Genomic DNA, 12,009 nt, shown 5'->3' on the forward strand with positions numbered 1-12,009 from the left:
GCAAGATAAAAGGCAATTTTTACAAAACCTTTTTTTATGCCATTCGACCCGGTCCCTGGTGAGGATCAATAGTCTCTATGGGACCAACTGAGGTAAGAGTACTCGAAATGTCAGAAATCGGTAAAAACTTTTTACCATACATTTTGTAGGGACATATTTAGTAATCGGTTATTCTAGGTAGTTATTCCGCAAAGAGAGAACTTCTCAACAAATTGGATCGCTTGCTCAATAGTTACATTCGATTTATTTATGGATTTCGAAAATTTGATCACGTGTCCGCATGTCGCAATGAGCTGAAGTGACTTACGATTCACCAGGGTCGTGATTTGAGAATACTTTCCACTCTTTACTATATCATTAATGATAAATGTGCACCTGGACATTTGAAATGTAAATTTCAATATTTGGGTGCACCCATAATCGCAATCTTCGCTCAGACAGCAAATTGACTCTTTTAATTCCTTCTCACCGTACTGGTTTTCTTTCTAACTCATTTACTCTTCAGGCAATACGACTCTGGAACGCTCTACCGCCCCATATTCAAAAAGCGCCGAATAAACTAGCTTTCAAGCAATTAGTCCGTGATTTCATATTAGAGTCTCAATCTACATACCATTCGTCTGACATTGTTATATACATATAAATATGTATATTAAATATATGTGTATGTATTATATATTATGTATATATGTATATATAGGTTGCTTATATAAGTATATAGTTAGTCATATAATATTATGTGCTATATTTATATTGTGTTTAAACTATATATCATAATTATTTATAAACTTCTTCCTATTTGTTTTAATTATCATGTTATGCACCCCTGTTAATTATTTTGAGCATAGCTCTCCAGTTGACTGGTAGAGAATGCGTTCCAGTCCGCCATTTGTACTATTTTGTGTGCAATTAAGTTTAAATAAATAAAATAAAGACCAAGTAGCGGCTGAAATTCTACTCTGATGGATTCCATTGAAAATTACTGCAAGTGCGTCTTTCAATTCTTGAACACTGTTGTGTTTTTTTAATAAATTTAGTTTTTTACATAACCCCAAAGAAAAAAATCAAGGGGCGTCAGATCAGGACTGCGCGGTGGCCGTTTTATAGGACCATGTGTTCCAATTCATTTGTTTCCACACTTGAGAACATTTTAATTAAAAATTGTCTTAAAAGTGACAATTCTCTATTAACAAAACAAAACAAAGCTGTTCCAAATTTAAAAAATAGTGATATGATTATAATTTGGTTTTACTTAAGTCTTGTTCGTAGAGTAGTGGCCAGTTTCGTTTCTAACAAAAACTTTTCATATAAAATGTGTGATAAAAGGTTTTTTTGCGATTTCTGACATTTCGAGTACTCTTACCTCAGTTTGTCCCATAGAGACTATTGATCCTCACCAGAGACCGGATCGAATGGCATAAAAAAAAGGTTTTGTATAAATTGCCTTCTATCTTGCTGACTGTACCATTTTTTCAAAATCTGTGAATGCCAATCAAAATATCTTCAAAATTCATGGATAGTCTTCTAGAACCGTTTTCCTGTAACTACAACGATTAAGGTAGCTGAGCTTGTTGCCCCGTCTCAAATATACACCCTGTATATGTTTAAGTATGAAAATAAAGCTGTACAGTGAACTTGCCTATTATAACAAACTATAAAAGGCAGTAGGTACTAATATTATAGCCTTCTTTTTACTTGTAACTACTGTAATAGGGACATTATTTTTAGACCTTAACAGAATCAACCCTATTTAAGAATCGTTGGGTGGATTTTAATAATACATTTTCACCTCTTATTTACTAGCGCGCTAATACATTCGATGCCATAAGATACCTGCGCCTTGATTTTAATTAAAATCGGAATCGATCCGATCAGGTAGTCCATCCGCAATATTATACGCCTCGGCTCTGAAAAGACGCAGTTTCCCATCGGGAAAGGCAATAAAAATCAAGCTGCTGACCGCCTAGCCAACCGTTTGGTCCTAAGAGCCTTCTTACGCTTTCAACGGAAAAGTGTTAAAGGAATTATTACAGCTTTTTGGTTGAAATTTGTATTTACGTAATGTAATTAAAACATTTTAAGCCAATTTGATCTGTAATTCACTAAATATGCAATAAAGAAATCATATTTTAGTGTGTTTAACACCTTTTTTTACACTGATATCTCACTCAGAACTAAATAATCGGTTAGCGGGTCAAGTATCTTAGGACATCGACTATATATTTCCGTCTAAAGATGCAGTGTCATTTTATAATAACCCTTACAAGGAAATGATAAACATATTCGAAATACATAACATCACTATCTCATTATTACACAAGATATGCCTATATCAAAACAGTAATCGTTACTTTGCATTAATTTAGCAATTACGTATCTTCGATAACCTTATTATAGATCATTTTAATCATTTATGGTGACAGTTAAACTCCCTGATTTAATATATTTATTGCCTGAATACACAATACATTAAAATTTTCTAGCCTCTATTATTCCAGATTATTTATTTTTAAATAGAGCACATTGGAATGTAACACGATTTACTTAAAGTTGTTTAGGAGCCATTGATTCTAATTATATTATATTATTTTATCTCCTATTTTATTTAGGCTAACATTCAATGGGCAAAGTCTAAACTGCATGGCAGTGCATTTTAATATGATCATTACAGGCACTGGTATTATATTATGTTTGCAATTTAAAATGGGACAACAAACTTAGCTTACGTGGCTACTTAATACGCATTATACTACTTTGCGAACCTGGCTACTATCAGTAAACCTTTTTTTCTAAATGGAAATTTTGAAGTCAAATAATAATATATTGCTTTTCTTGAATTGGTTCTTGAATCCAGAATACTATTGTGTTTTACATTTCACATAATTACAATAAATTATTGCAGATTTGTAAGACAAAGAAGATATCTTTATTTGATATCAAGATTAAAACACACCTAATTACTATATAACAAAATACCTATTTCAGGTTCTATAGAAGAAAATGTTAGCAAAAACTTGTTCACAGATTAAATTATGGTCACTGGTTACAGGTTCCTTACTACACTATACGCCTTTTTAATCTTTTCTTGGCATTTCAGAGCAGTTTTTATAAAATTGTTTAGTTTCCAAAATTTGTCCAGGTGTCAGGAAAAAGTGAATGACAATGATAATGCTACAGGAATTTAAATGAGGGTAGTCGCCCTCACCTTGCCAAGCAACCTGTAACATTGGAGCATGTAACAGCTCTGAAATATCAGAAATAGTGTCATAGCATGCTAAGAAACATCTAACTAGTCATAAGCCTTGGGTGAATAACCACACAAGTGTTATCTATACTGTTCATAAATTACCTAACTTCATAACCATTCACCAGAATTCTATAATTAGCTAACAACCTTCAATACTTAGATAAAATAAATTCTATTGGGCTTTTTTCTTGCCCGATTTGACTTGTTTCTCTACTTCTTTAGACCAAATAGTTTTATTTAAGGTTTCACCTAAAGTATAAAGGCCACTTACTAAACCAAGGCTAAATATATAGAACGTAATTCGAAGAGGCCAATTCAAAACAGACAAGATAGGGTACACCCAGCCTCCAGTGTGGAAGTAGATGTAGTGCACCCAAATCATGTAGGCCAACATAAATGCGGATAGAATGGCAAGTCCTTGGTTCCTTTGAGGATACATTCTGAATGTAATAATTAGTTCAGCGAATATGAAAAACAGGATGTTGGTATGCATAACATGATTTAACCATGTAGGAAAATATGGGTCAAAACTCTTTGGCAGGATTAATTCCCGATCCACAGCATATATTCCCCAAAAACTGAGTCCAACAAACATTGACAGAGGGAACGCCAGAGCACTGAACATTAAATCCTTTATTTGACGAATTAATGGCTTCTGTGTTGGAGTTGGCTCATTGGTTCCTATAAAGTCATTCAACAAAGCCACTGCATAGTATGTTGTTTGAAGCATCTGCAACAATGTTTTAGTTACAACTTTACTAACCACTACTATCTATAGCACAATAATAGTTTGCTATGCCAACACATGATGGTAACTTTTGGAATAAGTTATATTCTAGAAATAACTTTTAAAAACTTACAGCATTTATATAGGTCAGATATTTGAACTTGGACCCAAAATCTGGAGTGTGGGTGGATGCGCTAGGCACTTGCACGTACATAAAGTCATAATAGCAGCCGAAGAAAAATTGGAGAAAGCTGATTAGGTGAAATAAAGGCTTCAACATTTTTACTTTCACGTCAAGTTTACCTAGAAAAACACAAATTTAGGGTTGGGGATTGGAAATAATAACACTACCTCAGCGAAATGTATACTCTGCAATTTTTTATCAAGATATTAAAAGTATGTAATCGAACTAAACGGTAAAAAATTTGAAAATTGGTTTATTAAATCGATCAGAACTTTAATTTGAAAATCGAAAAGTAGAATGTTACTCACCAAAATATTCCAAAAATTATTTATGATTTTCTTATTATACAGTAATGAATGAATTGTTCAGGTACACATACAAATTTACGTACAAAAATTTTTTAACATTAACTGTACTTCGACGAGGATTGGCAGGGATTAATCCGTCACAACTCACACGTCACAAATCTATGGAATATTGAATTTGGTTTGTTGTTACATTGACAATGACATCTATTTGCCAGTTATAAGCAAATGTCAATGTCACATGTAGTCTTTTTTTATGTAATGAGCTTTTGCTGGAAGGAAATTAGCTAAGACAATGACTAAAATGATAAGGGTTTATTACACAGACATATATCTAGATAGACGCCGCAAGTGTACGTACTTCGCGTGCCCAATGTAAGTGAAATACACTTAGTTGCAGCTGCTACACTTCAGAACGCGCTCGACCGTTATCATAGATAACAACACCAATCGAAAACGCGAAAAATGCATAATTGTTCTTAATGATTTATTTAGTCCATTTATTTAATGGAATACGCGTGTTTACGCGTATTCCGTTCAATCAATAATCGATTTAGAGCGAGCGGAAGGACGTTTCCATCACTAAATTGTTCTTGTGACGTCATACTAGGTACAAAAAATGTGGCACGCTTGGTTTTCATACAGCACACGTGAAAACTGTTCGCGATCGCGCCCACTTTGTTATAAGCCAGCTCCACTCCCTTCTTAACAAGCATAGCACACTCTCCCCTCGTAATAAGGTGAGATTGTACACGACCTGCATTCGCCCAATCATGACGTACGCCAGCGTCGCATTCGCTCAGGCAAATCCCGCGCGTATACACCGCCTGCAGGCTCTCCAAAATAGATTCATGCGCAACGCGACGGGGGCCCCGTGGTACCTGCGCAACGCTAACCTCCACATAGATTTACGGCTCCACACAATAGGCTAATTCATGAAACAGGCATCGAGGAAATACTTCGACTCTGCTCCTCACCACCTAAACCCCCTCGTGGTGGCTGCATCCAACTACGACCCCCTCAGGGAATACCCCCACCGCGTACGTAGGACCCGTCGGCCAAGGGAAGTCCTCAACGACCCTGACGACCCTATCACTCTCGCCACTTTAAAGGTCAACCAGATCGCTAATCAGTCCATCTCATCTCGCACCAACCGTCCTCGCCGGCGAGGTCGCAGAGCCCCTCGTCTCAGCACGTACACTGGTAGATTCTCCCCTACAGCATGCCCTTCTGGCGGAAGTGTCCAGCAGCGCCCTGAGCCGAGGTCCGTGCCCACTTGGGCGCCCTCAGGCCCGCTACTTAGTTTAAGTTTATTTACGGGTTATGAGCCTTCAGCTCGCCCTTTAATCCGGTGGCGCAGTCAAGGCCATGAACGGCCAACTGCAAAATACCCTTAAAAAAAAAGTTTTCATACAAATTGCTGTACTTGCGGCGTCTATCTAGATCAGCCTTTCCCAAAGTGAACAATAACGCCCTCTTGTGGGCGCTGCAGGCCTGGCAGGCGGTAAGAGACCCAGAAAAAAATGGGGTGTAAATTTATCGTGAAGAAGTTTATACAATACCGCACATGGTTACAACCATAGACAAACTAAATCTATCGTTACAACGTACTATCCACAGACTACTTAACTAGTACTATCGCCAGCCAGTGTCGCCAGCTGTCAAATCAATCTGGACAATGGGAAAAATAATCCCACTGGCTAGATCAGTCTAGATTAGATTCTCCGTACGAGATACGAGCCAACTCCGAACCTCGTATGCATTTGTACGAAATTTTCACAATATTGATTGTAACTGTAACACTGTATCCAAACCAAAAAATGCAAATTTTTTTTTAAATTGCATGCACCCAATCCTAGGGTCGTATTCCAGGACTCTACTCAATGCTCATGTCAGGACTTGAGCAGACTTGAGTATGATTTCAAGCACTGGAAATACGACCCTAATGGCAAGGACTTGAGTATGATTTTCAGTACTTTAAATCATACTCAAATTTTGACTTGAGCATTGCGTAGAGTTCTGGAATGCGAACCTTAGACATCGACTGAGCTCTCGACTCTCGACTACAACTTCAACTAATAATAATTAAGAGATTGCTCAAACTAACTCGGTTCGATATTTCTCTCCGTGTAGTTCATATATCTGTCCTGTTTTATTGAATAAATAAAATAAAAATCATGTCAATCGGTTGCTCCGTTTCGAAATGAAAGTAGACACAAACAAAACAAAAAATAAAAAGGCAACAGACAGTTTCGCATTTTAATAGTTATTAGTATTCCTAGATAGCTAATTTTCATAGACAATAGACCGCGGGCAATCATGTTTTAACAAGTTTTTGTTAAATAACGCGATTTGTGCATTCCTGTATCAATCGGTTGGTTCGTAGAATACTTGTTCTTACTTGTTGAGTACGATTGAGCGTCGAATGAGATAAACGAGTTTATGCATGTTTGTCTTATTCCTGTCGGTGCGTGCTGCTTATGCAATCCTATTTAAACAACGTAATATTTATTTTATTTTCATTTACGGTTTCGCGCGTAATAGATAAGCAGTACTTAAGTTCAACACTTACTTACGTATTTCTCAAAACAAAACAATGTCGGAAGTAAAAAATAAGAGACGGCAATACTGTGCGGAATATATAAAATTCGGATTCATTGAAAATCCCACAAACTCATCGTCGCCTTTGTGCCTTCTATATCAAAAACATTTTCGAATGAAGCAATGACGCCTTCAAGACTGCAAGATCATTTGAATAAAATCCATCCAGATAAGAAAGACAAGAATGTAGCATATTTTCAAGACCTAGAGAAGAATCATAACACTCAGTCAAGTGTAGCAAAACTCTTTTTGGCGGCTGCTAAGCAAGATGACTTTGGACTTCGAGCTTCGTACAATATCTCTTTGTTAATTGCTCAAAAAGGCAAACCACACAACATCGGAGAAGTGTTAATTTTGCCAGCAATAACTACTGTGCTTATAAGCCGGCCGCATATATCCGAAAAATTCCTTTGAGTAATAATTCTGTGCAAAGACGAATTGATGGAATGGCTGAAAACATTGAAGAATCATTGTGCAATCATCTGAACTAGTCAATTCTCAATTCAGCTCGATGAGTCCACTTTACCAACTAATGAATCATTGTTGCTGTCTTACGTGAAGTTTATTAAAGATGAAAAAATATGTGAAGAACTATTGTTTGCTAGAAATTTAGAGACCGATACAAAAGGCGAAACCATATTCAATACATTGGAAAAGTTTTGTTACGAAAAAGAGATTCCCTTGAAAAATATTATATCAGTTGCTATGGATGGCGCTCCGGCTATGACAGGGTGCCATAAAGGCTTCATAGCGTACTTAAAAAATTAAATTCCAGAAGTCCTTGCTGTACATTGCGTTATTCATAGACAACATTTGGTTGCTAGAAATTTAAGTGAACGACTATTTCAATCACTGCAGTAAGTCATACAAGCACACAATAAAATTCGTAACAGCTCTTTGAATGATAGATTATTTCATCAGCTTTGTGTTACGTGTTACTAATGATGAAGATTTCAACCGTTTGTTGTTTCATACTGGAAGTTCGTTGGCTATCAAGAGGCAATTATCTGACTCGGTTTTACAACCTGTTTGACTCTGTGATAGAGTGCTTGGAAACTAAAGATACAGAATTGCGCAACAAGCTTATCACATCAAAGAATGATATAGCTTACATGACAGACCTGTATAAATTGTTTAACGACATGAATCTCCAACTGCAAGGCGATGAACTAAATTTAATTAAAACAAAAATTGTTGTTGCTGCTTTCGCAACCAAACTGCTTCTACACAAAAAGAATACGGGCAGACGTGAGTTTTACAATTTTCCGAATTTATCAGTATCCTGCAGTAACGACGACTTGTTTGCCTACTGCCAATATTTGGAAAATATCCACATTGACTTCACCGAAAGATACCAGGACATTTTGAACTTGAAAATACCAGACTGGGTGTTGGATCCGTTTTCAAATGTCAACACAGCAATATCACCTAAGCTGGAAGAAGTTATAGAATTAACAACGAACGAGGAAATAAAAATCAAGTTCAAAAAAGGCTACCAAGAATTTTGGCTACAAAAACCGATCCCGCAATTTTACCCTGGATTGTGGTCAATCGTGCAACGATTCTTGATAGTATTCCCATTGTCATATTTGTGTGAACGTGGTTTTAGTGCTGTGACAACGCTGCTTACTAAAAAGAGAAATCGTTTGCATGTTACCGAACGTGGTGACTTGCGGCTGTTCTTAAGTAAATTGGAACCTGATATCAACAAACTTATTAAACAGCATCAGATTCATCCTTCTCATTAGTTTTATATTAGAATCGATTATGTTTGTTTTATTTTGAACAAAATATACTCTATCTGAATACTATAAAGTTGCGTTTCAATAATCATTCTCATTGGCAGGTGTAGCCCGTAAGAGATACCTTGAGACCTGAGCGCCGTTGCGTACTACCTACTGCGCTCAGGTCTCAAGCTAACTCTTGCGGGTTATAGTAAAAGTCTCGTTTATAATGAATGTTTAATCTCCGCTAATATAGCTCACAATAATTACTTTAATTTGAAGTTATAGTGGTTTTTAAGTACGTGAAAAAATGGGGGCGCTAAAAAATCATTTATTCTCAAAGTGGGCAGTACACAATATAAGTTTGGGAACCCCTGATCTAGATATATGTCTGTGGTTTATTATAAGGGTGTAATTGTTAAGGGGTACACAAGGCGATTATTCAATGAATAGAAGAGATATCAAAAAACTTTAAACTGATATCGAAAGTACTTACTTTAATAATGAACAAGTGGACATCAATAACTTTTAAAAAATAAAATTAGTGTTCAACCATCTCACCAGATGGCGTTACAATTTTTTTTTACTGTGGCAACATTCAATTGCCGTTTTTTGAACTGTATCCGTTTTTAAATTTATACGTTTACCTTTGCTCACAAATTAGAAAGATATAGTAGGAACTCTCACAAAATCGTAGCACTATTAATGTATTTTTTTCGGAATTATAATGTATAAGGCACAATTCACGCAGTTTTCATCATCTCCAAGGAACTTCCGCAAGAATAGAAGCGCAAACAATTAGAAATATCCAAAATTAACATTAAATTCTTCCATACATTTACTTTGACATGCCCCTGATGGAGCACGGCCCGTCCACGTCCCGGACACGGCCTGGGCACGGCCCAGATATGTGTGGATAGTCCTTTAGCTTTCCTACTGTAAGAGGTAACAATAAGTTAACAGATTTAGTTAAAGTAATCAAACTGTCTTTTAATTGAATAAACTTATAATGGCATAGTCAATTATTTGGTCAAGGGTGAGTTGTACATTTCAATACCGTTATAAAAACACATTACGATATCGTTATAAAAACGCGTTTCTATTTAATTCCGCCTCAATGTAAATTGAGCATTACTTAGATGCAATCAATATGGCTTATTATAATAGATTTAATAGCAGTACTGCCACTACTTACCCATTTCTGCCGCCAAGAAGTAATGTCAGCATTGCTGCGTTCTGGTTTTGAAGGGTATAGATGCTGAAATTACAGGCACATGGGACTTGTCGAGTTATATCTCAGGGTGACAGGCGCAGTGGCAGTGAGGTACATACAGCGCACCTTTGATATTGTACATACATAATTCCACCTTCTCTTTAGATTTTTAATGTTTAGTGACATTGACTTTGAAAAGATAATTTTGTGTATATGTCACATGCGTGGTGTACTGTTGTGTATTCTGCCGTTCTTATCATAAACAACGTATGTATGTATGAACTTAATCGAAATTTTTAGCGAAATTGAGTTATGAACTTATCTGGAATCAAAGCAACGAGATCTACAACCCCCTGTAAGCGATTTTTTGTATATTTTTATTTAGTTATTATTATTATTTTAACCGACTTCAAAAAAGGAGGAGGTTCTTAATTTGACTTGTTTTTTTATGTATGTTACGCGATAACTCGCGGAATGCGTGATCGCTTTCTTTGTTCGTTCTCAAAGATTTTAGCTCGTATCTAGTAGTAAGTTACCCAATTAACCATAAAGTTCATTATGGTATGTATGTACATATCGTTACAAAAATTCGCTTTCATTCCGTTCTGCCGCAATATAAATTGAGCCTTAGTCTATTCCGGCTTCAGGAACAATACAAAACAACTCTATAGAATATACCGTCTCCATTAAAGAAATTTTAGTTAATAAGTTTTATAATTTAAGTTTGTTAATAATAATAAAACCACAATTTGAAGAGGGAATTTGTTAAAACAGAAACTGGAAATGTAAATGCGTTGGTTACGACACGACCCTGAACTGTCGTTCTCCGTCCGAAACAATTACTGTCAAATAAGTAAGACTCGACCAAATTAAAACACGCATGATGCAAATGAAGCATCATACTTGACATTGTTTTTTTGGTCGGGTATTACTTATCTGACTAATAGTTTCGGACAGAGAACGAGATATACCCCAAGGAGGACAGTATTGTATACTTATTCCTTAGTGCGTGTGTGTAAGGTATATATACTTTTAAAGAAAGTTTTATTAAAGTTTCGGGAGTGTCGGATTCGTCAGGTCTTCCACTGTAGACGTAAAGGCTGCGGGGTACGGTCCGGTATACTGCGGCGGCTTGATGGGCGGTAGCTCAGTTGGGAGCGAGCCGCGCACTATACGTCGTAATGCTGCGTTTCGACGACGGAGCGTTACCACTTCGTCATGGATTCTGTCACGCTCTGTATAAGAAATTATTATAAATGAATGTCGTATGTTTTCTTAATTATTCCTTACAATCGCCAAAACTTTTTAACTCATCGAATACAAGGTTTGATAGTCATGAGCAATGGTCGGAAAAAGGTGTTCCACATACATAGATACAAGTATAGATATAGCTACAAGAAGCGACATAGTGTTGTTAAAACAAACAAATATTAATTAAATACTTTTTCCGGATTTCCGGAAATGGTTTTACTGCATCGTAAGACAAAAGTTGGTGCCATGCAAGAAAATGCAGTAGAGAACTGACCTTTTATCAAAGCAAAGAATGAAAAAGTAGCGAGAATGGTCACTCTCCGCCTCTCCCCAGCTTTAGATACCGCACTGCGCCCCGCATATTGGCAGTCACATTGACGGAACGGCAACAAGGCTGTCAGTTATCATGGCACCATTAAAATTACTTTAAAATGCAACTTCGATTTCCTAGGTCAGTAGTTTATCCTACGATTCAGTAAAACCATTTCCGGAAATCAGGAATTCGACAAAAATAATTAAGTATAATTTTTGGTGGTTTTAACATCCCTATGTCGCTCATTGTAGCTACGTCTATACATGTATCTATATATGTGCTCATCGCTCCTAATAAGTATATGTAAATAACATAAATTCGCATATTCATAATATGACTGGCCGTCATAGTGACGTTATATTTTGTTTTGACATTAATAAGTTCGTAAGGATCTTCAAACTTCTTGAGGATAATTTACTTTTACCCATAAGGTATCTGAGGGTC

At 36.3% G+C, this 12,009-nt stretch overlaps 2 protein-coding genes across 2 annotated transcripts in view; both read right to left on the reverse strand.

Annotated features, from left to right (window-relative positions):
* Positions 1-1,612: 1,612 nt before the first annotated feature.
* On the reverse strand, positions 1,613-4,598 carry LOC113231415 (androgen-dependent TFPI-regulating protein-like). The gene is made up of 3 exons (XM_026465725.1): positions 4,467-4,598; positions 4,108-4,277; positions 1,613-3,977 (listed from the first exon to the last, which is right to left on the reverse strand). The coding sequence occupies exons 2-3, from the start codon at positions 4,252-4,254 to the stop codon at positions 3,420-3,422; spliced, it is 705 nt and encodes a 234-aa protein (XP_026321510.1). The 5' UTR covers positions 4,255-4,277; positions 4,467-4,598; the 3' UTR covers positions 1,613-3,419.
* Positions 4,599-11,048: 6,450 nt separating this feature from the next.
* Positions 11,049-12,009, reverse strand: part of LOC113231531 (dynein regulatory complex protein 1) — an 18,082-nt gene continuing 17,121 nt past the window's right edge. The window contains exon 14 of the mRNA XM_026465853.1: positions 11,049-11,236. Within this exon, the coding sequence (XP_026321638.1) occupies positions 11,049-11,236 (188 nt within the window). The remainder of the gene's footprint in view (positions 11,237-12,009) is intronic.

Source organism: Hyposmocoma kahamanoa, unplaced genomic scaffold (genome assembly GCF_003589595.1).
Source record: "Hyposmocoma kahamanoa isolate Upper Pololo Valley unplaced genomic scaffold, ASM358959v1 65, whole genome shotgun sequence".
Lineage (NCBI taxonomy): Eukaryota > Metazoa > Arthropoda > Insecta > Lepidoptera > Cosmopterigidae > Hyposmocoma > Hyposmocoma kahamanoa.